We start from the raw sequence: 26,858 nt of genomic DNA on the forward strand, positions 1-26,858 counted from the left end.
GTCATCCAGGCTGGAGTGCAGTGGCGTGCTAATAGCTCACTGCAACCTCCAACTCCTGGGCTCAAGTGACGGTCCCATCTCAGGCTCTCTCAGGCTCCTGAATAGCTGGGACTACAGACACTCAACCAGAGCTAGGTAATTTTTAAATTTTTATTTATTTTTCATTATTTTGTAGAGACAAGTTTTCCCTTTTTTGCCCAGGCTGGTCTCAAATACCTGGCTTTCAAGCAAGCCTCCCAACTCAGCCTCCCAACTCAGGTTCACAGGTGTGAGCCACTGCGCCTGGCCTTGCTTCTCAATAATTACGATGTATCTTACTGTCTGTAGCATTTGCTAGGAATTTATCATGTATGACCCATTCTTTACTGCACAGTCTTCATGAGAATGTGACTCTTCTTCCCAACAATATCATAAGTTTCTTGAAGTTAGGAAGCACATTTTACATAACTTTTTATTTTCCAAAGTACCTACAGTGGTCTAGCGTGCCACACTTGATACCTATGGATTTGGGTACATGACAAAAGTCCAAGATTAACACCTGCTACAAGCCAACTGTGGTAGACATGGGAGATATAGTGATGAGGAAAAGATATGATCACCACCAATGCATAAGGTACATATACTATTTCAGCCAATATAAAATAATTTTCCATACATATAACATTGCAACTCCATGGTTAGTATGTACACAAGCTTTCATTGACCTGTTAGAGCTGATGCCCATCAGCTATCACTACTTTCTCATAAAGTCTTCTCTCTTTCAAACAAATCTTCTTTTTATTGTAAATACTAATGATTTTAGAAGTTTAAGATCAAGGAGTTTTTCTTTTCTTTTTCCATTTTTCAGTACTACAAAATATATAAGGTGACACCATACACTTATTGCTTCACTAAAAGAATGTACTAATTCCCAGATGAAAAGCCAGGTGAAGGCTAAAGTAATCACCTTATCATTATCATTTCTTCAGCAATTTAAACACCATACCACTTTCAAAAACAAAGTAATACTAACGCATTAGAAAAAAAGAATTTGGGCCAGGCACCATCGCTCACACCTGTAATCCCAGCACTTTGGGAGGCCAAGGCTGGTGGATCACTTGAGGCCTGGGCAATATAGCAAGACCCATCTATAGGAAAAATAAATAATTAGCTGGGTATGATAATGGGTGCCTGTAGTCCTAGCTACCTGGAAGGCTGACGAGGCAGGAGGATTGCTTGAGCCCAGCAGTTCAAGGCTGCAGTGAGCCGTGTTCACACCACTATACTCCAGCCTGGGTGACAGAGCAAGACCCTGTCTCAAAAAAAGAAAAAAAGTGTGTGTGTGCGTGTGTGTGTGTGTGTGTGCGTGCATGTGCGTGTGTGTGTGGTAGAGGATGAGAAATCTAAGGAGTAAAACTATTTTTCAGAGGCTGTCTTTTTATGAAATACTGAATGGAATGAAACACATTTTACTTAAATATGCTATATAATACAAATGATCATGTTAGATATTACTATTTATGCTAGTTCTAGTACTGATTGTTTTATTTTAAAAATGACAACAATATTCTGTAAGACAGAAGCAGGACTTTAGGGTCAAGTGCTTAAATCAAAATAAAGAGCGAAAGGGTTAAGCACAGGACATTTTTAAATAAGAAGGCAAAGTAGTATTATTGGGTAAAATAAATTGTTTTAAGGCAAGATTCTTGGGTGCTACAGCCTAGTCACTTGAATCATGATCAGATAATAAATGATGTAAAAGCTCTCTCACAATTATTTAAAAAGAAAACAGCAACTGTGAAAGCCCATTTTTAAGCTTTTATTATGTGATGTGCATTATAATCTAGTAAATGAGGGAACGGGGGAGAGGAATCCAGTTAGCAGATTAGCAGAAAGCTAGGAAACAACTCTGTATATGGAAAAGTAGAACTACATGGTACCTTTAGTACTGATAAATATATACCTTATATACAGAAAGACTTCTGTGTATCTTCTGGTAAAAAGGTATGATTTTGTCAAATAACATTACAATCAAAAATCAAAAATAGTTCTGCTTACAAACATACACAGCTGAGCAAACACACAACGGTAATAACAGGCATGTAAGACTGTGATTTTCAATGTTTTCCAAGACAGTGACTAGACTGTGAAATTTACCTCAGGAAGTCCTGAATACCAGCACAACTTCTGAATTGTGACTGACCTACACAGCAAGAACTCAGAAGGGGTCAGAGATTATTTCACGATAATCAGTTTTATTTCCTTTATCAGATATTTTAATTTTTACCCCTATAAATTCAGTGCAGACTTTAGCTTTGGTAATAGCAGAGCAGCTTGTATAAGACTAACACTCTTGTACAGACAGCAATGATTAACTCTGGATATGGGGACATTTCTTTTTTCTTTTTTTTTTTTTGAGACAGGGTCTTGCTCTGTTGCCCAGGCTGGAGTGCAGTGGTGTGATCTCGGCTCACTGCTGCCTCAACCTCCTGGGCCAAGCAATCCACCCAGCTCAACCTCCCAAGTAGTTGGGACTACCATGCTGGGTTAATTTCTGTGTTTTTTTGTAGAGACAGGGTTTCGTCATGTTGTCCAAGCAGGTCTCAACTCCTGGGCTCAAGCAATCAGCCTGCCTTGCCTTGGCCTCCCAAAAGTGCTGGGAATACAGGCCTGTGCAACCACACCCAGCCCGAGAGGGACAGTTCTTTACATAAAAAAGTCAACAGATAATGAAGACATAATGATCCTAAATATGTATACACTTACTAACATAACTTCAAAACACAAGAAGTAATTAGCAAAGCGACAGAACTAATTAGCAAAGCGAACAATAATACATCGTCGTTGTTGTATATTTCAATATCCCCTTCTCAGTAATCGACGGAACTGGACAAAAAACTAGTAAGGATATATAAGGTGTTTTTTTTGTTTATTGAGACAGAGTCTTGTTCTGTTGCTCAGGCTGGAATGCAGTGGCACAATCATGCCTCACTGCAGCCTTGAACTCCTGGGCTCAAGCAATCCTCTGCCTCAGTCTCCTGATTAGCTGGAACTACAGGTGCATGCCACCATGCTCAGCTAATTTTCAAAAAAATTTTTCTTCTTTTGTAGAGACAGGGTTTCACTATGTTGACCAGGATGGTTTTGAACTCCTGGCCTCAAGTGATCCTCCCACATCCACCTCCTGAAGTGCTGGGATTATGGGCATGAGCCGCTGTGCCCGGCCAGGCTACATAAGATTTGAGAATGCTGTCAAACACGTTAACTAGTATACCTGATAACTGTAAAAAAAAATTCTTTTTCCAGTACATATAAGAACATTTAATAAGATAGACCATATGATAGGCCATAAAACTTGTCTCAATAAATTACAAATGACTGAAATATTACAGAGTGTATTCTCTGACTATAACAGAATTAAACTAGAAGCCAGTAACAATTAAGATTATCTAGAAATGTCCCTAAACATTGGGAAATTAAAAACATATTTCCATATCTTCACTGCTGTGGTCATTATACCTGTAAATACATTTATCAAAACTCATCTAATAGTCAATTTAAGATGTATACATTTCACTGTACATAAATGTTTATCTCAATTATATATATATTATTTTTTTTTTTTTTCTTGAGACAGAGTCTTGCTCTGTCACCCAGGATGGAGTGCAGTGGTGTGATTTTGGCTCACTGCAACCTCTGCCTCCTGGGTTCAAGTGATTCTCTTGCCTCAGACTCCCGAGTAGCTGGGATTACAGGTGTATGCCACCACATCCAGCTAATTTTTTTATTTTTTAGTAGAACTCCTGACCTCAAGTGATCCGCCTGCCTCAGCCTCCCAAAGTGCTGGGATTATAGGCATGAGCAACCATGCCTGGCCTAATAAAAAAAAATTGGAAAAAAAAAATTCAACGTGGGTTCAGGTGAATGCAAAGAAACAGAAGATGAACATGTATCTATGTCTAAGGTATAGTCAAAACAGCAAATGAAGGGCAATTCTCCAAGTAACCTGGCTTCTCTAGGGCTTGTTCAGTCCAGCTAAGAAAATTCTTAAGACAGAACCAAGTACATGAAATAAATCTTATTTTTATGGCAAAACAATGCAGCTCTAAGAATCTGCTTTAAAAAAAAAACACAAAGTATATTATCATTCATTCAATGAACATTTATGGAGTTTGTTGTTTAGTGGGGAGGCAGAATAAACTGACAATTAAAAAATTTCTGGCCGGATACAGTGGCTCACGCCTGTAATCTCAGCACTTTGAGAGGCTGAGGTGGGTGTATCACCCGAGGCCAGGAGTTTCAAGACCAGCCTGGCCAACGTGGCAAAACCCTGTCTCTACAAAAAATATAAAAATTAGCTAGACATGGTGGCGTGCACTTATAATCCCAGCTAGTCAGGAGGCTGAGGCACGAGAATCACTTGAACCTGGGAGGCGGAGGTTGCAGTGGGCCAAGATAGTGCCACTCACTCCAGCCTGGGCAACAGAGCAAGACTCTGTCTAAAAAAAAACCCAAAACAAAACCAAAAACAAAAACAATCTAAATTAAAAGTAAGAAGGGCTGGGCGCCATGGCTCACGCCTGTATGCCCAGCAATTTGGGAGGCCGAGATGGGTGGATCTTGAGGTCAGGATCATATAAAAATACAAAAATTGGCTGGGCGTGGTGGCATGCGCCTGTAGTCCCAGCTATTTGGGAGGCTGAGGCAGGAGAATTGCTTGAACCTGGGAGGCGAGGTTGCAGTGAGCCGAGATGGCGCCACTGCACTCCAGCCTGGGCAACAGAGGGAGACTCCATCTCAAAAAAAAAAAAAAAAAAAGTTCTAACATCAGGTTATGGTAATAGTTGTACAATGCTTTAAATTTACTAAAAATTGGCCAGGCAGAGGGGCTCACACCTATAATCTCGAATTCTTGGAGGCCAAGGTGGGAGGATCACCTGAGTCTAGGAGTTCAAGACTAGCCTGGGCAACATGGCAAGAACCTATTCTCTGGAAAAAAATTAAAAAATAGCTGGGCATGGTGGTGTGTGCCTGTAGTCCCAGCTATTCTGGAGGCTGAGGTGGGAGAATCACTTGAGCCTGAGAGGTCAAGGCTGCAATGAGCTGTGATCATGCCACCGCACTCCAGCCTGGGCAACAGAGCAAGACCACATCTCAAAAAAATAAAAATAAGAGGGGCCAGGCATGGTGGCTCACACCTGTAATTCCAGCAATTTGGGAGACCGAGACGGGCAGATCACAAGGTCAGGAGATCGAGACCATCCTGACCAACATGGTGAAACTCCATCTCTACTAAAAATACAAAAAAATTAGCTGGGCATGGTGGCGCTCACCTGTAGTCCCAGCTACTCGGGAGGCTGCAGCAGGAGAATCGCTTCAACCCAGGAGGCAGAGGTTGCAGTGAGCCGAGATCGTGCCACTGCACTCCAGCCTGGTGACAGAGTGAGACACCATCTCAAAAAAAATAAATAAATAAAAAATAAAAATAGTCTGGGCACAGTGGCTCACACCTGTAATCCCAGCACTTTGGGAGGCTGAGGCGGGCAGATCACGAGGTCAGGAGATCGAGACCATCCTGGCGAACACGGTGAAACCCCATCTCTACTAAAAATACAAAAAATTAGCCAGGCGTGGTGGCGGGCACCTGTAGTCCCAGCTACTCAAGAGGCTGAGGCAGGAGAATGGCGTGAATCTGGGAGGCGGAGCTTGCAGTGAGCCGAGATCAAGCCACTGCATTCCAGCCTCGGTGACAGAGCGAGACTCCATCTCAAAAATAAATAAATAAATAAATAAATAAATAATAAAAATAAAATTGGAAGCAATCAAACATTGTGAAGATACTAGACATCAGAAGTGCTTACTGTATGCTATCTGATAATTCTAGAGTTTCTAAACCTATGAGACTACTTAGGGTCAGGGATAGGGGACTATAGCAATGCCTTCTTTAGCTATTAACCAGGAAAAGGACAGCCTGTAGCAGGATATATAAGCAACTAGCTCACACCCTTATCAAAATGTCTCTAAAAGAGAAAGCCAGCTGGGTGTGGTGGCTCACACCTGTAATTCCAGCACTCTGGGAGACAGAGGCAGGCAGATCACTTAAGGCCAGGAGTTTGACACAAGCCTGGCCAACAAGGTGAAACCCTGTCTTTACTAAAAGTACAAAAATTAGCCGGGAATGGTGTTGTACACCTGTAATCCCAGCTACTAGGGAGTGTGAGGCATGACAATCACTTGAGCCCTGGAGGCAGAGGTTGCAGTGAGCCGAGATTGCACCACTGCACTCAGCCTGGGTGACACAGCAAGACCGTTTCAAATAAAAAAATAAATAAATATAAGAGAAAATATATATAAGAAATAGAAAAGAGAAAGCCAGATGAAGCTACCCACTGTTTTGTCTTAGAATAGTGGCATATGGCTAATCTAACAGTATTACACAAATTATTTAACTGTCTGTGGCTCCTATGGGTTCAGTTACGTATCACTTACTACGTTCCATACACATTGCTAGGTTCTGGGAATATATAATTCTGCTGAGACAGAGAGAGATTTTCAATATACTGTGGTAAGTAATTATACTGTTTTTGCTGAGATCAGGTCTGTGAAAACACATAAGAGAATCAGGTGTCACAGACAGGACGGTAGGAAGGGAAATGTCAGAGAAAATGTTGCTGAGGAGCTGACATCTAAACTGAAACTTATAAGGAGTACAATTAGGAACGGGAAAAAAAATGAACATTCTAAGCAAAGGAAACAAAAGCATGAGCACAAATATCAAACCATGACCATGAAACAATATGTTAATGAGGAAAGAATTAGTGATCATTCAATATTACTTACATAATGATTCAAGGCACGGAGGGAAATAAATTAAAAAATATAAAAACAATATAAAGACTTCTTCATAAAGCTTTAATTATTTAAATGATGTTACTGTTACCCTCTGTTGATCACCCTCAATTAAGAAAATTATTGGTCTAGGCCGGGCGCGGTGGCTCACGCCTGTAATCCCAGCACTTTGGGAGGCTGAGGCAGGCAGATCACGAGGTCAGGAGATAGAGACCATCCTGGCTAACACGGTGAAACCCCGTCTCTACTAAAAATACAAAACATTAGCCGGGCGTGATGCGGGCACCTGTAGTCCCAGCTCCTCAGAAGGCTGAGGCAGGAGAATGGTGTGAACCTGGGAGGTGAAGCTTGCAGTGAGCCGAGATCGCGCCACTGCACTCCAGCCTGGGCGACAGAGCAAGACTCCATCTCAAAAAAAAAAAAACTATTGGTCCATAAATCTTATAAATCTGGGACCACTACCCTACATGATATACAGCCTTGAAGAGTTAGCATGTGAGTCTCTGGCTGACCTATCTTGTAGAAAATGGCTTGATAATGTGACATCTCCCTATATTTTCCTGCCCTCCCCCAAAAAGACCTGTTGTAAACATTGTTCAAACACCAGCAGTTTATTAAGGATAAAGTAACCAGAATTTACTTTTACAACAAGAAGTAAAATACCATTACTGACAGCAAATACTTGCTTTCATTTATCTCAGTCTTGGCATCAAACTCTGAAATAAAGAAAATTTACTGGCCGGGCATGGTGGCTCACACCTGTCCCAGCACTTTGGGAGGCCAAGGCAGGCGGATCACCTGAGGTCAGGAGTTTGAGACCAGCCTGACCAACATGAAAAAAACCCCGTCTCTACTAAAAATACAAAATTAGCCGGGCGTGGTAGCGCATGCCAGTAATCCCAGCTACCCAAGAGGCTGAGGCAGGAGAACTGCTTGAACCCAGGAGGCGGAGATTGCAGTGAGCCGAGATCGCGCCATTGCATTCCAGCCTGGGCAACAAGAGCGAAACTCCATCTCAAAAAAGAAAAAAAAAGAAAAGAAAAGAAAGAAAATTTACCTTTAAAGCAATGTAGTAGGAATGTAGTGACAATATGGTAGATTTACCACTTTGCAGTAGTTCTATTCACAATCTGAAGTTTGGCAAGTCTTTTTTCCCAAAAACTATGCCACATTTATATTTTTCACTGTTTGAAAATATACTGCTAGTTTGTAAGGCCTGCTCTTGCCAGGTGGAAGAAAACCTATACACCAGAGAACAGAATACTCACACAATTATTTCACATTTTTTCAATTTGGTAACCTCAACCCAACTTACCTGCTTTACATTGTATCCAGCTTTTGCACTAGTTTCAATAAACATAACATTCAGCTCTTTGGCTTTCCTCTCTCCCTCCTCAATTGACACTTGCCTGTAAAGAAACAAACAAACTTCTTACTTTTGAGACATGAGACAGTATTATAAAGATTATAAAGAAAGCTCTGAAAATAACTTTCCTTGATATAAGGACTGGTTATACAGGTCACATTAGTTTAAAAATTCATTAATCTGCCACATTCTTGAAATTTGTGTGTTTCTGTGTGTGTGTATACTTAACATTTTTTTAAAGACTTTTTTTTGTTACTGATTTGCTTTCACTTGACTGGGCTCATCCTGTAATTTTTTTTACTTTTACAAACTTAATAGCTTGAGGATGCTCGAGCCCAGGAATGTTGAGGCTGCAGCAAGCCATTATTAGGCCACCACATCACTGCACTCCAGTCTGGGCAACAGACCCTCTCTCAAAAAAAGAAAAAGCTAAAAACAAAACAAAACAAAAAACGCTTAATAGCTTGCCTCTTTCCCTTAATATCAGACCACAGGCTTTTAGCCTTAAAATTCAAATCTTTGTGTAAAATAATTTTTATGGCTAGACAATTTCTGTCAATTTGCTCCTATAATTTATATAACCATTCCCAAACTATTAGAATGCAAGTTGCTTTCCAATTTTACACTACTATGAAAATTGTTGCCCTAAATATCTGTGCTTAATATTTTGTGCACTGCAAATCATTTCCTTAGGTTAGATTTTGTGGATTTCTTTTGAGACAGAGTTTTGCTCTTGTCACCTAGGCTGGAGTGCAATGGTGCGATCTCAGCTCACTGCAACCTCCAACACCTGCGTTCAAGCGATTCTCCTGCCTCAGCCTCCTGAGTAGCTGGGATTACAGGCACCCACCACCACACCTGGCTAATTTTTGTATTTTTAGTAGAGACAGAGTTTCACCATGTTGGCCAGGCTGGTCTCAAACTCCTGACCTCAGGTGATCCACCCATCTCAGCCTACTAAAGTGCTGGGATTAGAGGCGTGAGCCACCGTGCCCAGCCGATTTTGTGGATTTCTGTAAGTGAAGTTAAGTGAGTCAAAGACATGTATGGTAAAGCCTCTAGATACAAAATATTAATACTTTAATATTTCCTTTACAGGGTATTTGTGATGCATTACAATTAGCACTATGTCTCAAATTGTGAGCTCTCAAGTGCAAGATTATGTCATTTATATTGGTATTCCTAATGCTTAAGCTGGCAGATAAGTATTCCATAAATATACAAATGTTCTAATTAGTTAGATTTAAACTATCAGCTGACAAACTCTGCTTCCTACAACACAGAAAACTGGGCAATGGAAGAGAATTTCCACAAGCTTCCATCTACTTGCAAGTGTGCCCTTATATTCTACCTCTAGTCCTATTACTATGAAAGAATTGTCATTCTCAAAACTTACACCTATGTATTAGATCCCATTCCTTTCTTGCCTACAAGAAATTATTATTCTAGAATTCTCCACTCCCTAAAAACAAGAACATTCTCTTACATAACACTCCAACTGTTAAGATTTTACATTTGCTTGTTTTATCTTCTCATTCTGTGTATATAAATTTTCTAAAACACTTTTAAAAAACTGTTTGAGAGTAAGCTGTCAATCTGCAGACCTTTAGCCCTAAACACTTCAGCAGTGTGAACTTCCTAAAAACAAGGACATTCTCTTATATAACCACAGTACAATTATTAAATCTGGGAATTAACATCAACATCATACCATCATTAAATCTATAGGTTTTATTCTTGTCAATTATCCCAATAATGTCCTTTACTGCCAGTTATTCCAATGTCCTTTATAGCAAATTAAATACTTCTTCAGAAAGAAACTTTCTCAATTATTTGGTTATCCTGAGGCACTTAGAACAAGGAAGGAGGGAGTGACGGAGGGAGGGAGAGGAAAGGAGGATAAATGCTCGAGTCAGTCTCTGGCATCTTCCAAAGGTGACCAATGAGTTTTCTCCTTAAGTATATTATTATTATTATTATTATTACGACTCGTGGATTTAAACATATTTTATAGTAATTACTGATTTTCAAGTTTTCCTACAGTTTGACCAGTAGAGATTCTTTGAGTGGGCTCTCCTGAATCTGAGATAACCTCAATGGTCTTTAATAATTTCTTTGATTTATGGTATGACATGATGTTCCAGCCCCACTGTTTACATTTTCTGGCCCAGATGCCTAAACTGTCATTTCTTCAAGTAGCCCTGGTTCCTTTGGAAAGAAACAGTATTTACATATGGTAATGTGGGCTCATTCCTCCTGGATTAAATCTTTTCAGTAGACAGAGCTAGAAAATATTAAAAATTTTCAAATGCTGAAAAATGTAATGAATTCATGCTTATATATATATATATTTATATATATATATATATTTTTTTTTTTTTGAGACGGAGTCTTGCTCTGTCACCCAGGCTGGAGTGCAGTGGCACGATCTCGGCTCACTGCAAGCTCCACCTCTCAGGTGCATGCCATTCTCCCGCCTCAGCCTCCGAAGTAGCTGGGATTACAGGCTCCTGCCACCACGCCCGGCTAATTTTTTGTGGTTTTTTAGCAGAGATGGGGTTTCACCGTGTTAGCCAGGTGGTCTCGATCTCCTGACCTCGTGATCCTCCCAAAGTGCTGGGATTACAGGCGTGAGCCACCGCGCCCGGCCCCCACGCTTATATTTTTTATATTTCACTTTATTAATCTTATATCTGTATTTCCATCTCCCGTGTCCAAAATCCCAGTTCCCAGACGATCATTAAGCAAAGTATTCATTTATTTTATGCAGAATACAGACAATCATTTTGAAATATCCAACATCATCACCAACATGTTTACTAAAAACAGTTAAGATCTAGCCGGGTATAGTGGCTCACGCCTGTAATACCAGCACTTTGGGAGGCCAAGGCGGGTGGATCATTTGAGGTCAGAGTTCAAGACCAGCCTGGCCAACATGATAAAACCCCATCTCTACTAAAAATATGAAAATTAGCTGGGCGTGGTGGTGCATCCCTGTAGTCCCAGCTACTCAGGAGGCTGAAGCAGGAGAATCACTTAAACCCGGGAGGTGGAGGTTGCATTGAGCCAAGGTTGTGCTATTGCACTCCGGCCTGGGCAACAGAGAGAGACTCAGTCTTGAAAAAAAAAGTTAATTTTTTTTTTTTTGAGACAAGGTCTCGCTCTGTTGCACACATGAGTGCAGTGGCAGGATTGTAGCTCACTGTAACCTCGAACTCCTGACCTCAAATGATCCTTCTGCCTCAGCTTCCTTTGGGAATAGAGGTGTAAGTCACCATGCCTAGCCCATTTTCTTTAAACTTATAATTTATCTTTCCTTTTTGGCCCTGATTTATAGTTTAATGGCTATACAGGTCCCAGTCCCTCATTTTGGCCACTCATGGGCCCACTAATTGGGACTCAAAGGCTTTCTGCTCAAAGGCATAGATGCACAGGAGCACACTTCCACTAGGCATGCATTTACCACCTGGTATCTCTGAAGCAGTGGCTTTCCTTCAAACTCTGCAGGCACCACCATGACTTAAAAGATGGACATACAGCACAGTGGTATGAGGGTTGTATCCTCTACCTCCACCATGCTCTGCCTCCAGGTCCTGCTGAAGCTTCTCCTGGAAGTACTTGATGCTGAGCTCCACAGCAGCAGTCCAGCTGGGATGGCAGCCCAGTAGGGTCCTCATTTTGTTTTAGGTAACGTGTATATACATCTGTATTTCTCTCTTAAGTAAACTATACCATATGTTACATACTACTTCACCTTGCATTTTTTCACTTAGTCATATACCCTGAAGATTCACTCCATAGTTATATATACATTCTTCATTCCTTTTTGTACCTGTCTAGTACTCCTTTAAAAGGATGTTCATAAGTTTGTCAAACCATTTTCTTTTTGTGGGCACCTGGGTTGTTTATAGTCTTTAGATATTACAAATAGTGCTAGGTATTACAAATAGTGCTATAGGAAATAGACTTGTATATATGTCTTTTTGTACTCTTACCAATGTATCTTGAGGAGATTCCTAGAAGTGGGATTTCCAGGTCAAAGGCTAAATGTCTATATTAGATATTGCCAAAAATCAACTCTCTCTCCTCCATAGGAGTATTACCATTCTGCATTGCCTCAGCAATTTATGAGAGTAACTGTTTTCCTTATAGCCTTGCTAGCAGAGGATTTCAACAAACTTGGAATTCTGGCAGTCTGAATCTGAGGCAAAAATATTTCTCAGTGCAGTTTCAATCAGTACTTCAGTAAGAGCAAGACGGAGCTTCTTTTCAGATAATTAAGAGCTATGTTACTTTCTCCATGAACCGTTCATATTTCTAGCCAATTATTCTATAGTGATGTTTATCTTTTATCTTCTCTATTTTTAGAGGCTTTTTTATTTGGGATATTAGCCATTTTTGATACGATTTACAAATACTTTTCCATAGTTTGCCATTTGCTTTGTTTATAATGTTTTAAGTAATCAAACTTTACATTTTCCCTTATTTTGTGTCACAGCATTAGTATCATTAAGAACCAGTTAGTCCTTATTTTATTTTCATAATTAAATCTCTAATCCCTTTAGAATTTGTCCTAGTGTAATATGAGAACTTGATCCAATTTTCTTTTCTATACACTTAACCAGTTACTCCAATCAATTTATTACATAGTTCATTTTCCCCAGTGATTTGAGGTACCACCTTCATACTTATTTTCCATATGAAACTGCGTCTGTTTCTAGCTTTTCTTTTTTTTTTTTTGAGACAGTCTCACTCTGTTAGCCAGGCTGGAGTGCAGTGGCACGATCACAGCTCATGGCAACCTCCACCTCCTGGGCTCAAGCAATTCTTCTGCCTCAGCCTCCTGAGTAGCTGGGATTACAGGCACGTACCGGCTAATTTTTGTATCTTTAGTAGAGACAAGGTTTCACCAGGTTGGCCAGGCTGGTCTCGAACTCCTGACCTCAGGTAATCCACCTGCCTTGGCCTCCCAAAGTGCTGGGACTACAGGCATGAGCCACCGCGCTCGCCTGTTTCTAGCTTTTCTACTCTGTTCTACTTTTCTGTAACTTTTCATGCAGCAAGACCACATTGCATTAATTATAGAGGCTTTTTTTTTTTTTTTTGACAGTCTCACTCTGTCACCCAGGCTGGAGTGCAGTGACACGATCTCAGATCACTGACCTCCACCTCCTGGGATCAAGTGATTCTCATGTCTCAGCCACCCAAGTAGCTGGGATTACAGGCATGTGCCACCTCACCTGGCTAATTTTTATATTTTTAGTAGAGACAGGATTTCGCTATGTTGGCCAGGCTGGTCTCAAACTCCTGGCCTCAAGTGATCTGCCTGCCTCGGATTCCCAAAGTGCTGGGAGGTATGAGCCACCACGCTGGCCAGATTTTTCTTTTACTATTATTAATATAAATAGGGTCATCTTGTTCATTTTATCTTATAACTTCAGAGGTGAGAGGGGCATTCTGTCTTGAACCTACTGTAGTGAGATTTTCAACCCCACCACTTCAGTGTGACTACTTGTCAACAACATTAATAACCTCCAAACTTCTAAATCCAATGGTTAATTCTCAGTCTTCATTTGGTTTGACCTTACAGAGCATTTGGCATAGTTAATAACTGTTTTCTCCTTAAAACATTTATTTTCATTTGGCTTTCACGGCTGGGCGTGGTGGCTCACGCCTGTAATCCCAGCACTTTGGGAGACCGAGGCAGGTGGATCACGAGGTCAGGAGATCAAGACCATCCTGGCTAACACGGTGAAACCCCGTCTCTACTAAAAACACAAAAAATTAGCCGGGCTTGCTGGCGGGTGCCTAGTCCTAGCTTCTCGGGAGGCTGAGGCAGGAGAATGGCACGAACCCAGGAGGGGGAGCTTGCAGTGAGCCGAGATTGCACCACTGCACGAAAATACTGTGCATTTAAATTTTCTGAATCATAATCAATCTAATAGAAGAATATGCTCTCTATGTATTCAAACTTATCAATCATTCCCTTTATGGCTTCAGAATTTCATGTCATGCTTATAAAAGGCCAAAATATAAAGATGCTTTAAAAAATTAAGTCTTTTACCCATTTGAAAATCATTTTAGTGGAATAAACAAGCTCTAATTCTTTTAAATGTGAACAGTTGAGAGATGATAGTCTGGCAAAGATTACCAAGAAAGATGGTAATTTCAAAGCAACTGACAAATGTTACCTTAAAGAAAAATTATTATAAATATAATTTCAGATAGGGCGTGGTGGCTCATGCCTGTAATCCCAACACTTTGGGAAGCCGAGGCGGGTGGATCACCTGAGGTCAGGAGTTCGAGACCAGCCTGGCCAACACGGTGAAACCCCGTCACTACTAAAAAATACAAAACTTAGCCAGATGTGGTGGCAAGCTCTTGTAATTCCAGCTACTCGGGAGGCTGAGGCAGGAGAATCACTTAAGCCTGGGAGACTGAGGTAGCGGTGAGCCAAGATTGTGCCATTGTACTCCAGCCTAAGCAACAAGAAGGGAACTCCATCTCAAACAAACAAAAAAATATATATATATATATAATTTGATAAGTTTCTACCATTTGTGCATTCAACTGAAACATTAAGCAATAAAAAAAATCCTTATAAGCATCCTCCTCAGATAACTGGCTATAAAGGGAAACAATTCAGATATACAATTTTTCTATTTAAAAATGAAGAGGCCGGGCGCGGTGACTCACGCCTGTAATCCCAGCACTTTGGAAGGCCAAGGTGGGCGGATCACAAGGTCAGGAGTTTGAGACCAGCCTGGCCAACATAGTGAAACCTCGTCTCTACTAAAAATACAAAAAATGAGCCGGGCATGGTGGCAGGCGCCAGTAATCCCAGCTACTCGCGAGGCTGAGGCAGGAGAATCGCGTGAGCCTGGGAGGCAGAGGTTGCAGTGAGCCAAGATCGTGCCATTGCACTCCAACCCAGGTGACAATGCGAGACTCCAATTCAAAAATAAATAAATAAATAAAATAAAGGTACTGGCAGGGCGCGGTGGCTCACGCCTGGCACTTTGGGAGGCTGAGGCGGGTGGATCACAAGGTCAGGAGTTCAAGATCAGCCTGGCCAATGTGGTGAAACGCCGTCTCTACTAAAAGTACAAAAATTTGCAGGACGTAGTGGTAGGTGCCTGTAATCCCAGCTACTTAGGAGGCTGAGGCAGAAGAATCGCTTGAACCCAGGTGGTGGAGGTTGCAATGAGCTGAGATCACACCACCGCATTCCAGCCTGGACGACAGAATGAGACTCCATCTCAAAAAAAAAAAAAAAAAAAAAAAAAAAAAGTACCTACAAAGTCTCTAGAGTGAGGATAAATAAAATAGTGAAAATTTCCTTCATAGCAATTCATGTCCAAAAAATATTTTTATAAAGAAAAGATGAAATCACTTCGAATTTACTTTTAAATTAAGAAAGACTTTTTTGCAACTGTACTACCAATTCTTTTTTTTTTTGAGACGGACTCTCACTCTGTTGCCCAGGCTGGAGTGCTGTGGCACAATTTCAGCTCACTGCAACCTCCGCTCCCCCAGTTCAAGCGATTCTCCTGCCTCAGCCTCCCGAGTAGCTGGGATTACAGGTGCATGCCACAGTGCCCAGCTAATTTTGTATTTTTAGTAGAGACGGGGTTTCACCATCTTGGCCAGGCTGGTCTTGAACTCCTGACCTCGTGTTTCACCGTCCTTGGCCTCCCAAAGTGCTGGGATTACAGTTGTGAGCCACTGCACCCGGCCTGTACTACCAATTCTAACTGAGGTGCCATGGGCAGAAATGGGCTTCACATCTCCACAAGTCTTTTAACACTGGCTTTCTTTGCAACACTTGAATTAATATCACGAGTTCATTACCTGAATTTCAATATCCATCTCATGAATAAACAAATAAATAGTAAAAGCTCTTACTGTTAAGTAGTATGGTCAAAACTGTTTAAAGCAGAAAGAATATGCAGTAAATCACTTAAGAATGCTGAAAGCAAATATTCAAGCCATGGGTCCTACAGTGAATGTTAATATATTTTGCATCCTGTGACTTGAATATCGCTTTGCTCATTTGACTAAGGTATCACAATCAAGCTATTCAGTGCAACTACACAGTCTGGCTCAGCCACACAATTAAAAAACAACAACCAAAAAACAAAAATCCACACCACTGAATTATAATGAATGTTTATAAGAAGACTACTAAGAAAAGAGTGTGCATTTAATCATTATGAACAATTTTTAAAGATAAGGTTTTTCCAAAATGGCTTGCTCTTTAACAAAACACTTTTCATACTTATGAGATCTAAAAAATGCAAAATATTTACCGGCTTCATGTCTAAACAAATTTGCACAAGAGTTATTTACACATGGGCTTAAACAAAATAAAATTCATTTCCCTTAAGGACTGGGTGTTTAATGTTTACATGTATATTTGAGGTTCCCATGCTAAAGAAAAGCAGGGGAGGATATAAACTTAAGGATTAAGCACGTCTCCTTTCAAAACAATTTCTCAGTGAACAAAAATAAAAGGCTGCACATCACAGAAATCAAACATTACACACACATAAAATAACTCCATACCTCTTGTCAGCAAGATCTGTTTTATTTCCTACTAGCATGATGATAACATCACTTCCTCTTTCTGTTCTGACATCATCAATCCACTTTGTAGTTTGCTGGAATGAGTTAACATCTGGTACAGGAGGGTAGACAGAGAGATTAGTGTTGCTGAAAAATGCATCCCCAGGTGGTGGGCACCTCCCTCCAAAAAAGCCCTGGAAGTTGGAAGGGGGCTGGCACATTAGTACTCCACTTTTAATGTGCCTGCAACATAACTCCATTTTATCTGATTACAACTGTCAGCAATTTAAACAAATTACAAGAATAAAATATTCAAGGTTCCTTTTAGAGTAGTTTAAAAATTTTTTGAACATGATCAAATGAGTGCAATGTAGTATTTAACTGAAAAAAAACTTTTTGAAATATAAGGACAGCTATGGCAGATAATATGGTGTCACATTGCCACAACGCTTTTTTGATCACTTACACATACCAAACATGACAAAGAAAGCATTTTCCAAAGTATGTCAGCCAGTAAGTCCCAACACATCCAGAAAATTTGTAAAGCCTTTCAATAGCTTTCAACACCACTGTTTGCACTGCTTCCTCAGTTTGTGATCACTTTAACCTAAAGTTTATTTGTTTAATGCATCAGAAACGCTTGTAATAAAATTTATCTTTTCTAATGTTGGATTCTAAGTAGAGTACTTCAACACTTCTTACAGCAGCTAAAGAAAACAACATACTAATATTTGAATCACATTTGTGGATTTAAAAAAAATATATACTAGGTTTCACTTGCTGTGGTTAAAGTAAGCACAAACATTTTAAAGCTACAAAACAAGTCAATGCACAATATGAACATACCTCTTTTTTTTAAACAAACAGCAACCCAAAGTAAAGGTGCAAAGGAAGAAAGACTGCATATAGCACCTATCTCAAAAAAAGTCCTTGAATGCAATCTTCTAATTTTGCCAGCACAATTATTCATTATTAGATAACGATTCCTAATTGAGGAGATATGCAAAAATGTATAGTAACAGATTTGCTCTTGTTGCCCAGGCTGGAGTGCAATGGCACGATCTCGGCTCACTGCAACCTCCGCCTCCCAGGTTCAAGAGATTTTCCTGCCTCAGTCTCTCGAGTAGCTGGGATTACAGGCATGCGCCACCACACCTACCTAATTTTGCATTTTTAGTAGAGATGGAGTTTCATCACGTTGGTCAGGCTGGTCTCAAACTCTTGACCTCAGGTGATCCGCCTGCCTTGGCCACCCAAAGTATGGGAATTTCCAGCGTGAGCCACTGTGTCCGGCCTAATCCTAGCACTTTAGAAGGCTGAGGCAGGAGGATCACTTGAGCCCAGGAGTTCAAGACCCTGGTTTTCCTATAAATTATGAACCACTACATGGAATAATGTTTAATATTGCCTAATATGTCATAAACCAATTTACAAAGGCAATTTCAATCAGAAAGCATTTTCTTGTCAGTCACCAATGCTTCACGGAAAATTTACAGTCACTTAAAAGGCCACAGGCATTATTCAATCTTTAGAAAAAAGAAAAAGACTACCAGTTGTTTCACCTCCTATTTAAAATTTTTTTCTTGGAGAGAAATGAAAGTGTAATTTGTTAGCAACAAAGTAAATCAGTCACAGAACCAAAATATGATTCAAATAAAAAAGATTAATAGAAAACTGTACATTATGTTTTCTCTGTCTTCCTCTACAGAGACAGAATGGCTGGAAGGGGAAAGCAGAGAAAAGTTGGCTAGCAGAAGCTTGTAATAGCCTCAATAGAAAGCTTGGAGGATTTGGAAAACTTGGCAAGAGACTTAAATGCAGATTATTTTATTTTAGAGAAATCTGAGATCAAGGAAACATTCCTCCAACTATAATTATGGTATGGTTTACAAATAACAGGATACTAAGAAACCCTTGAAGAGGATTCATAGTTGGACCCAAAAGAAAATTTCTGGGGCAAAAAACCTGGCACAGTTACATATAAAGCATATTGGTATAAACACCAAAGCAAATATTTCTGACCTGGCTGGTATGTAATTTACTATGATAAAACTTATTTTTACATGCCAGTAAGGAAAACAAGCACAAGACAAGAACATGCATGCAGCTAAGCTAAAGGTAGAAAGAAGATTAGAAATGCATAATTCCCTCCACTCACTTGTGATATCATAAACAACAACTGCCACAGTGGAGTCACGAATGTAGCTAGGAATCAAGCTCCTGAACCGCTCTTGACCTGCTGTGTCCCATAATTGCAATCGTACCTAACAACAAAATCAGTCAAACAGGCAAGAAAAATAAGAAAGGTCAACCCATTGCAATATACCTACTTGTGATATCGTAAACTACTACAGCTGCAGCAGAATCACGGATGTAACTGGGAATGAGGCTACGGAAACGTTCCTGACCCGCAGTATCCCACAGCTGAAGCCTGATCTGTGAGATGGGAAAAAATAAATAAAAAAAAAAAAAACCAAACTAATACTAAAAAGAAAAAAGAAACAATGTTTTTTGTAAAAGGGAGAGGGTGGGAAGGAAGTAGAAAGAAGACTCATGCAAGAGGTTGCAGGAAGTGAGGAATGAAAATAACACAAAACTCCTTTTTCAAAAGGGAGAAATATTAAAAATTTGCATACTCCAAACATAAATGACTGGAAAATGCCACTGGGAAAAATTTCACAGAATCAGAAATATGGCTTCCCTTTTTCCCTACTTAAAACCTATTTGAATCCCTATGCCTTCCAGGTGGCAAAAAGACTGTTGATGGTTAAATAGAGAAAAAAACAAAACAAAACAAAAAAACCTAAGGTAAATGTCGATGAGCAGCCTAAGCTATCAGAGTAAAGGAATTAATGCTTCTTTGAAAGCTTCTCTCAAGCTAAAATGTGTCTCTTTCCTATTGGGTCTAGAATACTTTGAAACCGGGTCTTTAACTACTGTGCTTGTATTTCTCTCCTACATTTTTCCCCAGAACATGCGAGTGTGTGTGCTCGCGCACGCGCGCACATGTGTGTATAATGTAACAAAAAGGAGGAAGACTTTTTGCAGCCCTACATAAAAATGTCTTTACGTGCTATCTCATATCTATATTACAGGAAGAAAAGCCTGAAAACAAGTATCAAGTTCTTGCATCATGATAAAGTCGTTTCCAAGCTTTCAATTTTTTTTTGAGACAGAATCTCATTCTTGTCACTGAGGCTGAAGTGCAGCGGTGTGATCTCAACTCACTGCAACCTCTGCCTCCCGGGTTCAAACGATTCTCCTGCCTCAGCCTCCCAAGTAGCTGGGATTACAGGCGCCCGCCACCATGCCCAGCTAATTTTTGTACTTTTAGAAGAGATGGGGTTTCGCCATACTGGCCAGGCTGGTCTTGAACTCCTGACCTCAGGTGATGTGCCCACCCTGGCCTCCCAAAGTGCTGGGATTACAGGTGTGAGTCACCGCACCCGGCCGCTTTCAAATTTTAAGAAATGACGTGCTATATATCAAAACATAAAAGAGAATATTCAGAAAAAAAAAAATCACATAAGAAATAACACTGGAAATAAAATAATGTTTTTGGGTGCAGGTCTTAAAATACTGTATTTAAGATATTCACTGTTTAGGTGACAAGTATCTCTTCAAGGGGTAGTGGGCTAGAATACAGATTTTACATTGTATTTAAAGAAAACATTTCAAAGGATGAAAGACAAAAATCCAACAAATAAATACACATTACTTTTTTTTTTTTTTTTTGCAACAGAGTTTCACTCTTGTTGCCCAGGCTAGAGTGCAATGGCGCAATCTCAGCTCACTGCAACCTCCGCCTCCTGGGTTCAAGCAATTCTCCTGCCTCAGCCTCCCAAGTAGCTGGGATTATAGGCGCCCGCCACCACGCCTGGCTAATTTTTTGTATTTTCAATAGAGATGGGGTTTCATCATGTTGGCCAAGCTGGTCTCAAACTCCTGACCTCAGATGATCCACCTGCCTCAGCCTCCCAAAGTGCTGGGATTACAGGTGTGAGCCACCACACCCGGCCCACATAACTTCTTTTTTGTCAGTCACTTTGATACGCATCCTGTCCTGACAAAAAAAATCTTGAAGTTCACAAATTGAAATCTTTTTGAATGCCTCAAGAGTGGCATTTAGAAGGTCTTTAGTAACTTTAATTTCTTCATAAAAATTCTCCTTTAATTCTCTGTAAAGCTCTTTGTTTTCGTTTTTCCAAATCAAGATGACTGCCAAGTACTACTCACTCGGTAATAAGAGTTTTTCTCAACAACTGTAAACTATCTTTGGTAACTTTGCTAAGTACTTCTTATGGTGACAATCATTGATAATTTTGATCGCAGTTTTCTAACCTGGAATGTTGCAGAAAATTGCACACTGAAAATATTACTCACTGTTCGATCCTCCAAGTACATAGTTTTTGATAAAAAGTCAATGCCAATTGTTGCCTGTAAAACAAAACAAAGAAGTTAACAAATAATAATAGTTTAATGGTGGTCAGCAGTTTAGGATTCAAATGGGATTCATGATTGTGGAAGAAATAATGAATAAACAAATCAATACAACATAGTCAATTAAGGACAAGTAAGGACAAACAAAATTTCCAGTGATAATGACTTCCATGTATTCTGCACTTGCTTCATATCAGAGATTGTTTTAAGCCTTTTACATGATCATCTCTAATCTTTATACATTCCTGCCAGGTAGCTTATTCTCATCCCTATTTTTCTCATTTTACAAATAACAAGATAATGGCAACTTTGGTTTAAATATGGGTATTTGAACTTTAGTTTGAGTATCTGATTGTTCTCCACTCAGAATGGTAAGTATTTGCCCCAAGAGCAGTTTTATAAAATATTGTTGATATATTGTCAACTGTCCTAATGCCATAGACAGCCAGAGACTCACAAACATCATAACTTTCCATAAGAGACATGATTTTTCCAATATAAAATAAAAGTCATTAGGTAAGGAAAACAAGTTTTCCTCTGTACCACACAATGATAGCTTCCTTCTGTGGTGAAAACACATGTAAAGTTCTACTGCCTGGCTGCTGTTTTCCCTATCAAGAGAAAATGGTGAAATAATAAGAGAATAGAAAGAAGGCAAACTACAAAAAAGAAAGAAAAAAAGTATACAAGTTAAAAAACAGTCCATCATTAATTAGGGGAGATAAATAAAAAGAATGGAAGAAAGACAAACGACCCCAGAAAGAGGATGTTGATATGGACTCTATTTTAGAAGTTTAACCACCTCATTAATGTTTGTGTGCACATACACTATGTATACGTGTGTGTGTGTGTACATACATACTTTTTCCCTAAATATCTTTGTGCCATATTCCTTAAAACAGAAACTGAGTCTGTGCATTTAAAATATGAGTCACTAAGAATTTTAAGTTCCTAAAAAACAATCAAAAACTAGATCAGAAAAGTGGTCCATCAGTTGGGGGTTTTATTTCTGTTGGCAGAAAAATAGAATTTTGTGTGTGTCATAGTTGAGTTCTCACGAGATCTGATGGTTTTATAAAAGGATTTCCCCTCTCTTTGCTCTGTGCTTCTCCTTGTTGCTGCCATGTGAAGAAGGACATGTTTGCTTCCCCTTCTGCCATGATTGTAAGTTTCTTGAGGCCTCCCCAGCCATGCGGAACTGAGTCTATTAAACCTCTTTCCTTTATAAATTACCCAGTCTTGGGTTATCTCTTTATTAGCAGCATGAGAACAAACTAATACATGTGTCTCCTTTAATTTCTCCCAGCAGTGTTTTGTATAGTCTTATGCTGTTTGTTAAATTTGTTCCTAAGTATTTTATTCTTTTCTGATGCTTCTGTAAATAAAATTTAAATATATATATATATATATATATATGTATTTTTTTTTTTGGAGACAGGATCTCACACTCTTGCCCAAGCTGGTATATAGGTGTGTGATTTTGGCTCAGTGCAGCCTCAACCTCCTGACTCAAGCAATCCTCTCGAGTAGCTGGCACTACAGGTGCATGCCACCATGCCCCACTAATTTCTGTATTCTTTTGTAGAGACAGGGTTTTGCCATGTTGTTCAGGCTAGTCTGGAACCCCTAGGTTCAAGAGATCTTCCCCACTTGGCTTTCCAATGCGCTGGGACTATAGGCACGAGCCACTGCACCCCGCCTAAAGATAGTATCTTTATATGAAAAATCAATGCAATGTTGGTAAGTCTTTACATGTTTTTACATATATTCAAGAATGAAAGCTACAGTAAATGACATAAATTATCTACAAAGTGCCGATTTATACACATTGCCCCATTTAGTTCTCATTTATTCGTTCATCAATTATTTATTTAGAGACAGAGTCTCGCTCAGTCGCCCAGGCTGGAATGCAGTGGCGTGATCTCGGCTCACCACAATTTCTGCCTCCTGGGTTCAAGCAATTCTAGTGCCTCAGCCTCTCAAGTTGCTGGGATTACAGGCATCCACCACCAAGCCCTGCTACTTTTTGTATTTTTAGTAGAGATGGGGTTTCGTCATGTTGGACAGGCTGGTCTCGAACTCCTGGCCTCAAGTGATCCCCCCCACCTTGGCCTCCCAAAGTGCAGGGATTATAGGCATGAGCCAATGTGCCCAGCTTGCTCTTCAAATATTTATTAAGCACGTACTTGCAAATACTGTGTAAGGTACTAGAGTGATGAACAAACATGCAGTTAGTCTCTACCCAAATTGGACGGAACACATTTAAAAATCATGTAAACCTGTCCACATTCATCAGGAATATTTATTGAACTCTATTCCTTCCAAATACTGGGGGGAAAAAAAAGAAAGATTTATTTTACTTATTTATTTTATTTTATTTATTTATTTTGAGAGACAGAGTCTTTCTCGGTCACCCAGACTGGAGTGCAGTGTGGTGATCTTGGCTCACTGCAACCTCCGCCTCCTAGGTTCAAGCAATTGTCCTGCCTCAGCTTCCCAAGTAGCTGGGACTACAGGTGTGCATCACCACACCCAGTTAATTTTTGTATTTTTTAGTAGAGACGGGGTTTCACTATATGTTGGCCGGGCTGGTTTCGAACTCCTGACCTCAAGTGATCTGCCCACCTCGGCCTCCCAAAGTGCTGGGATTACAGCCATGAGCCACTGCGCCTGGCCGAAAGAAATATTTATTGATTGCCTACTAGGCACCATCATTAGAAGCTGAGAATCCTGTGGTAAAAGAATAAAAAGCAGACAAGAATCTATGCCCTTGCAGAGGTTACAGTCTGCTAAGACAGACAAACAATAAGCTAATTAAGTAAAATAGTATGTTAGAGAGTAGTATAAGAGAAAAAAAACAGGAAAAGGACAATAGAAGGTATTATGGTATGGTGTCGATATTTTTAGATAGGATACTCAATAAAGGCTAAGAAAATGACTCTCACCATTCCTACCCACATATCTATATACTGTAAACCAGTACCTTGCATTTCAATATATAAGATTTTTTTTTTAGTTACATAAATAAAACACCACAAACTTTATGTATGTCAATTCCTGTACAGCAAATATTTCTAACAAATAGGTTTTTAAAGAAAAAATTGAACTGTTTCTCAAATTCCATATAAACGCTTATGCATTTCTCATTCACTTTGACTTAATATGGGATTACTGCATATAGGCTGCAGAAAGTTCACACTCAAGAACAGCTATGTAAAGCATGTAAAACAACAGCAATTCAAAAGGTGACTCCAAAAGCAAAGAAAAAGATATCCCACTGAACAGTTCATTTTCTCTTCCATGACAAAAACATTCACTTGAGAATATATTAATTCGAACATCAAAGTACATTTGTTGATATACATAGGCAACATCACAAAGCTGACTAAAAGTAAATTTTATAGTATATAAGTCAAGAACAGCACTCTCTTCCTTCTCTGAAAATAGCAAATTGTGACTTACAAATTATGCAGCTAGGTAGTAGTATAAAGGCCACAATCATTATCATGCTAAGATCATGTTTTCCTAAATGCATTTCGGGTTTTGTTGTTGTTGTTGTTGTTGTTGTTGTTTGAGAAGGAGTCTCGCTCTGTCACCCAGGCTGGAGTGCAGTGGCATGATCTCAGCTCACCGCAACCTCCGCCTCCCGGGTTCATGCCATTCTCCTGCCTCGGCCTCCCGAATAGCTGGGACTACAGGCGCCCCCCACCAGGCCCAGCTAATTTTTTGTATTTTTAGTAGAGACGGGGTTTCACCGTGTTAGCCAGCATGGTGTCGATCTCCAGACCTTGTGATCCACCTGCCTTGGGCTCCCAAAGTGCTGGGATTACAGGCATGAGCCACTGCGCCTGGCCTCCTAAATGTATTTCTTTATAGCACTTTTGACTAGATTAATAAATTATTTGATTAACTGTTAAATGTCCAACTTCTCCCCACTAGAAGTTCCATGAGAGTAAGGTTGGTTGGTTTGTTCACTGCGGTATGCTATATACCCAGGATGCAGAATAGTGCCTGGTACATAACAAAAACTCCAGGAAATAAAGAATAATGAAGATGTTGAGAATGACAAATGCCAGAGAAGATAAGATTTAGCACAGTTAGGGAATGGCTTTTGATAGGAAGAGGGCATTTACTGCAGTATACTGGAATGAAAGAGGATTAGTATAAATACTGTTACATGTATCCAGATGATGTGGTAAGAAAAATAAATAAGGGCATTCCTGCCTTATACTTTCCATTTCCCTAAGAAGCAAGGTCTTCAAAGTAAGGGTCAAAGAAGAGTGGTAAAAGTGGTAAAGTTAGGTTTTGAGGAGTATAGAGTTAGTATGAAATAGTTACTCCAAAGAGTGCTTGGTAAACGACACTAGAAACATTAATGTATTCAAGAACCAATGAGGAGAAATGAGATGACTGGGTTCATAACACGAATTTTGCCAAGCATATGTGATTGAACCAAAGAGAAGTGTATTAGTCTGTTTTGACGCTGCCGATAAAGACATGCCTGAGACTGGGTAATTTATAAAGAAAAGGAGGTTTAATGGACTTGCAGTTCCACATGGCTGGGGAGGCCTCACAATCATAGTGGAAGGCGAAAGGTACTTCTTACATGGAGGCAACAACAGAGAATGAGAGGCAAGCGAAAAGGGTTTCCCTTTATGAAACCATCAGATCTCGTGAGACTTATTCATTACCATGAGAACAGCATGTGGGAAACCACCCCCAATGATTCAATTATCTTCCACTGGATCTCTCCCACAACATGTGGGAATTGTGGGAGTTACAATTCAAGATGAGATTTGGGTGGGGACATAGCCAAACCAGAGAGGCTAGAAAGTTAAAGAATTTCCCATTGAGTCTAAGCTAAAAAAGGAGAAAGGTAAGCAGAAGACACAGGACCAGATGTTTAAAAACAACATGGAAGGGCCGGGCGTGGTGGCTCATGCCAATAATCCCAGCACTTTAGGAGGCCAAGGCAGCTGGATTGCTTGAGCTCAGGAGTTTGTCATCAGTCTGGGCAACATGGCAAGAACCTGTCTCTATTAAAAATACAAAAAAGGCCAGGCGTGGTGGCTCACATCTGTAATCCCAGCACTTTGGAAGGCCAAGGTGGGCAGATCACAAGGTCAGGAGTTTGAGACCAGCCTGGCCAATATGGTGAAACCCCGTCTCTACTAAAAATACAAAAATTAGCCAGGTGTGGTGGTGCGCGTGTGTAGTCCCAGCTATTCGGGAGGCTGAGGCAGGAGAATCGCTTGAACCCAGGAGGCAGAGGCTGTAGTAAGCCGAGATTGCGCCACTGCACTCTAGCCTGGGCGACAGAGCAAGACTCCGTCTCAAAAAAAAAAAAAAAAAAGTCCAGGCACAGTGGCTCACGCCTGTAATCCCAGCACTTTGGGAGGCCAAGGCGGGTGGGTCACGAGGTCAGGAGATCGAGACCATCCTGGCTAGCACAGTGAAACCCTGTCTCTACTAAAAATACAAAAAATTAGCCAGGCGTGGTGGCGGGTGCCTGCAGTCCCATCTACGTGGGAGGCTGAGGCAGGAGAATGGTGTGAACCCAGGAGGCAGAGCTTGCAGTGAGCCGAGATTGCGCCACTGCACTCCAGCCTGGGTGACAGAGCGAGACTCTGTCTCAAAAAAAAGGCATAGTGGTGCACAC

The 26,858-nt window shown here is 40.2% G+C and overlaps 1 protein-coding gene across 7 annotated transcripts in view; it reads right to left on the minus strand.

Moving 5' to 3' along the window:
- The window catches only part of RAB6A (RAB6A, member RAS oncogene family), a 112,418-nt gene that overhangs the window by 24,378 nt on the left and 61,182 nt on the right, over nucleotides 1–26,858 (minus strand). For 4 of the 7 annotated variants that reach the window (XM_063672078.1, XM_063672074.1, XM_054440909.2 and 1 more), the window contains 4 exons: nucleotides 21,143–21,196; nucleotides 19,090–19,195; nucleotides 16,760–16,871; nucleotides 8,144–8,237 (listed from right to left, as the gene is read on the minus strand). In XM_063672078.1, coding sequence (XP_063528148.1) covers nucleotides 8,144–8,237; nucleotides 16,760–16,871; nucleotides 19,090–19,195; nucleotides 21,143–21,196 — 366 coding nt within the window. Of the gene's footprint in view, nucleotides 1–8,143; nucleotides 8,238–16,759; nucleotides 16,872–18,917; nucleotides 19,024–19,089; nucleotides 19,196–21,142; nucleotides 21,197–26,858 lie in introns of all 7 variants that reach the window. The other 3 variants (XM_063672075.1, XM_054440910.2, XM_063672077.1) reach the window with 1 other exon arrangement.

Source organism: Pongo pygmaeus, chromosome 9, assembly GCF_028885625.2.
Source record: "Pongo pygmaeus isolate AG05252 chromosome 9, NHGRI_mPonPyg2-v2.0_pri, whole genome shotgun sequence".
Lineage (NCBI taxonomy): Eukaryota > Metazoa > Chordata > Mammalia > Primates > Hominidae > Pongo > Pongo pygmaeus.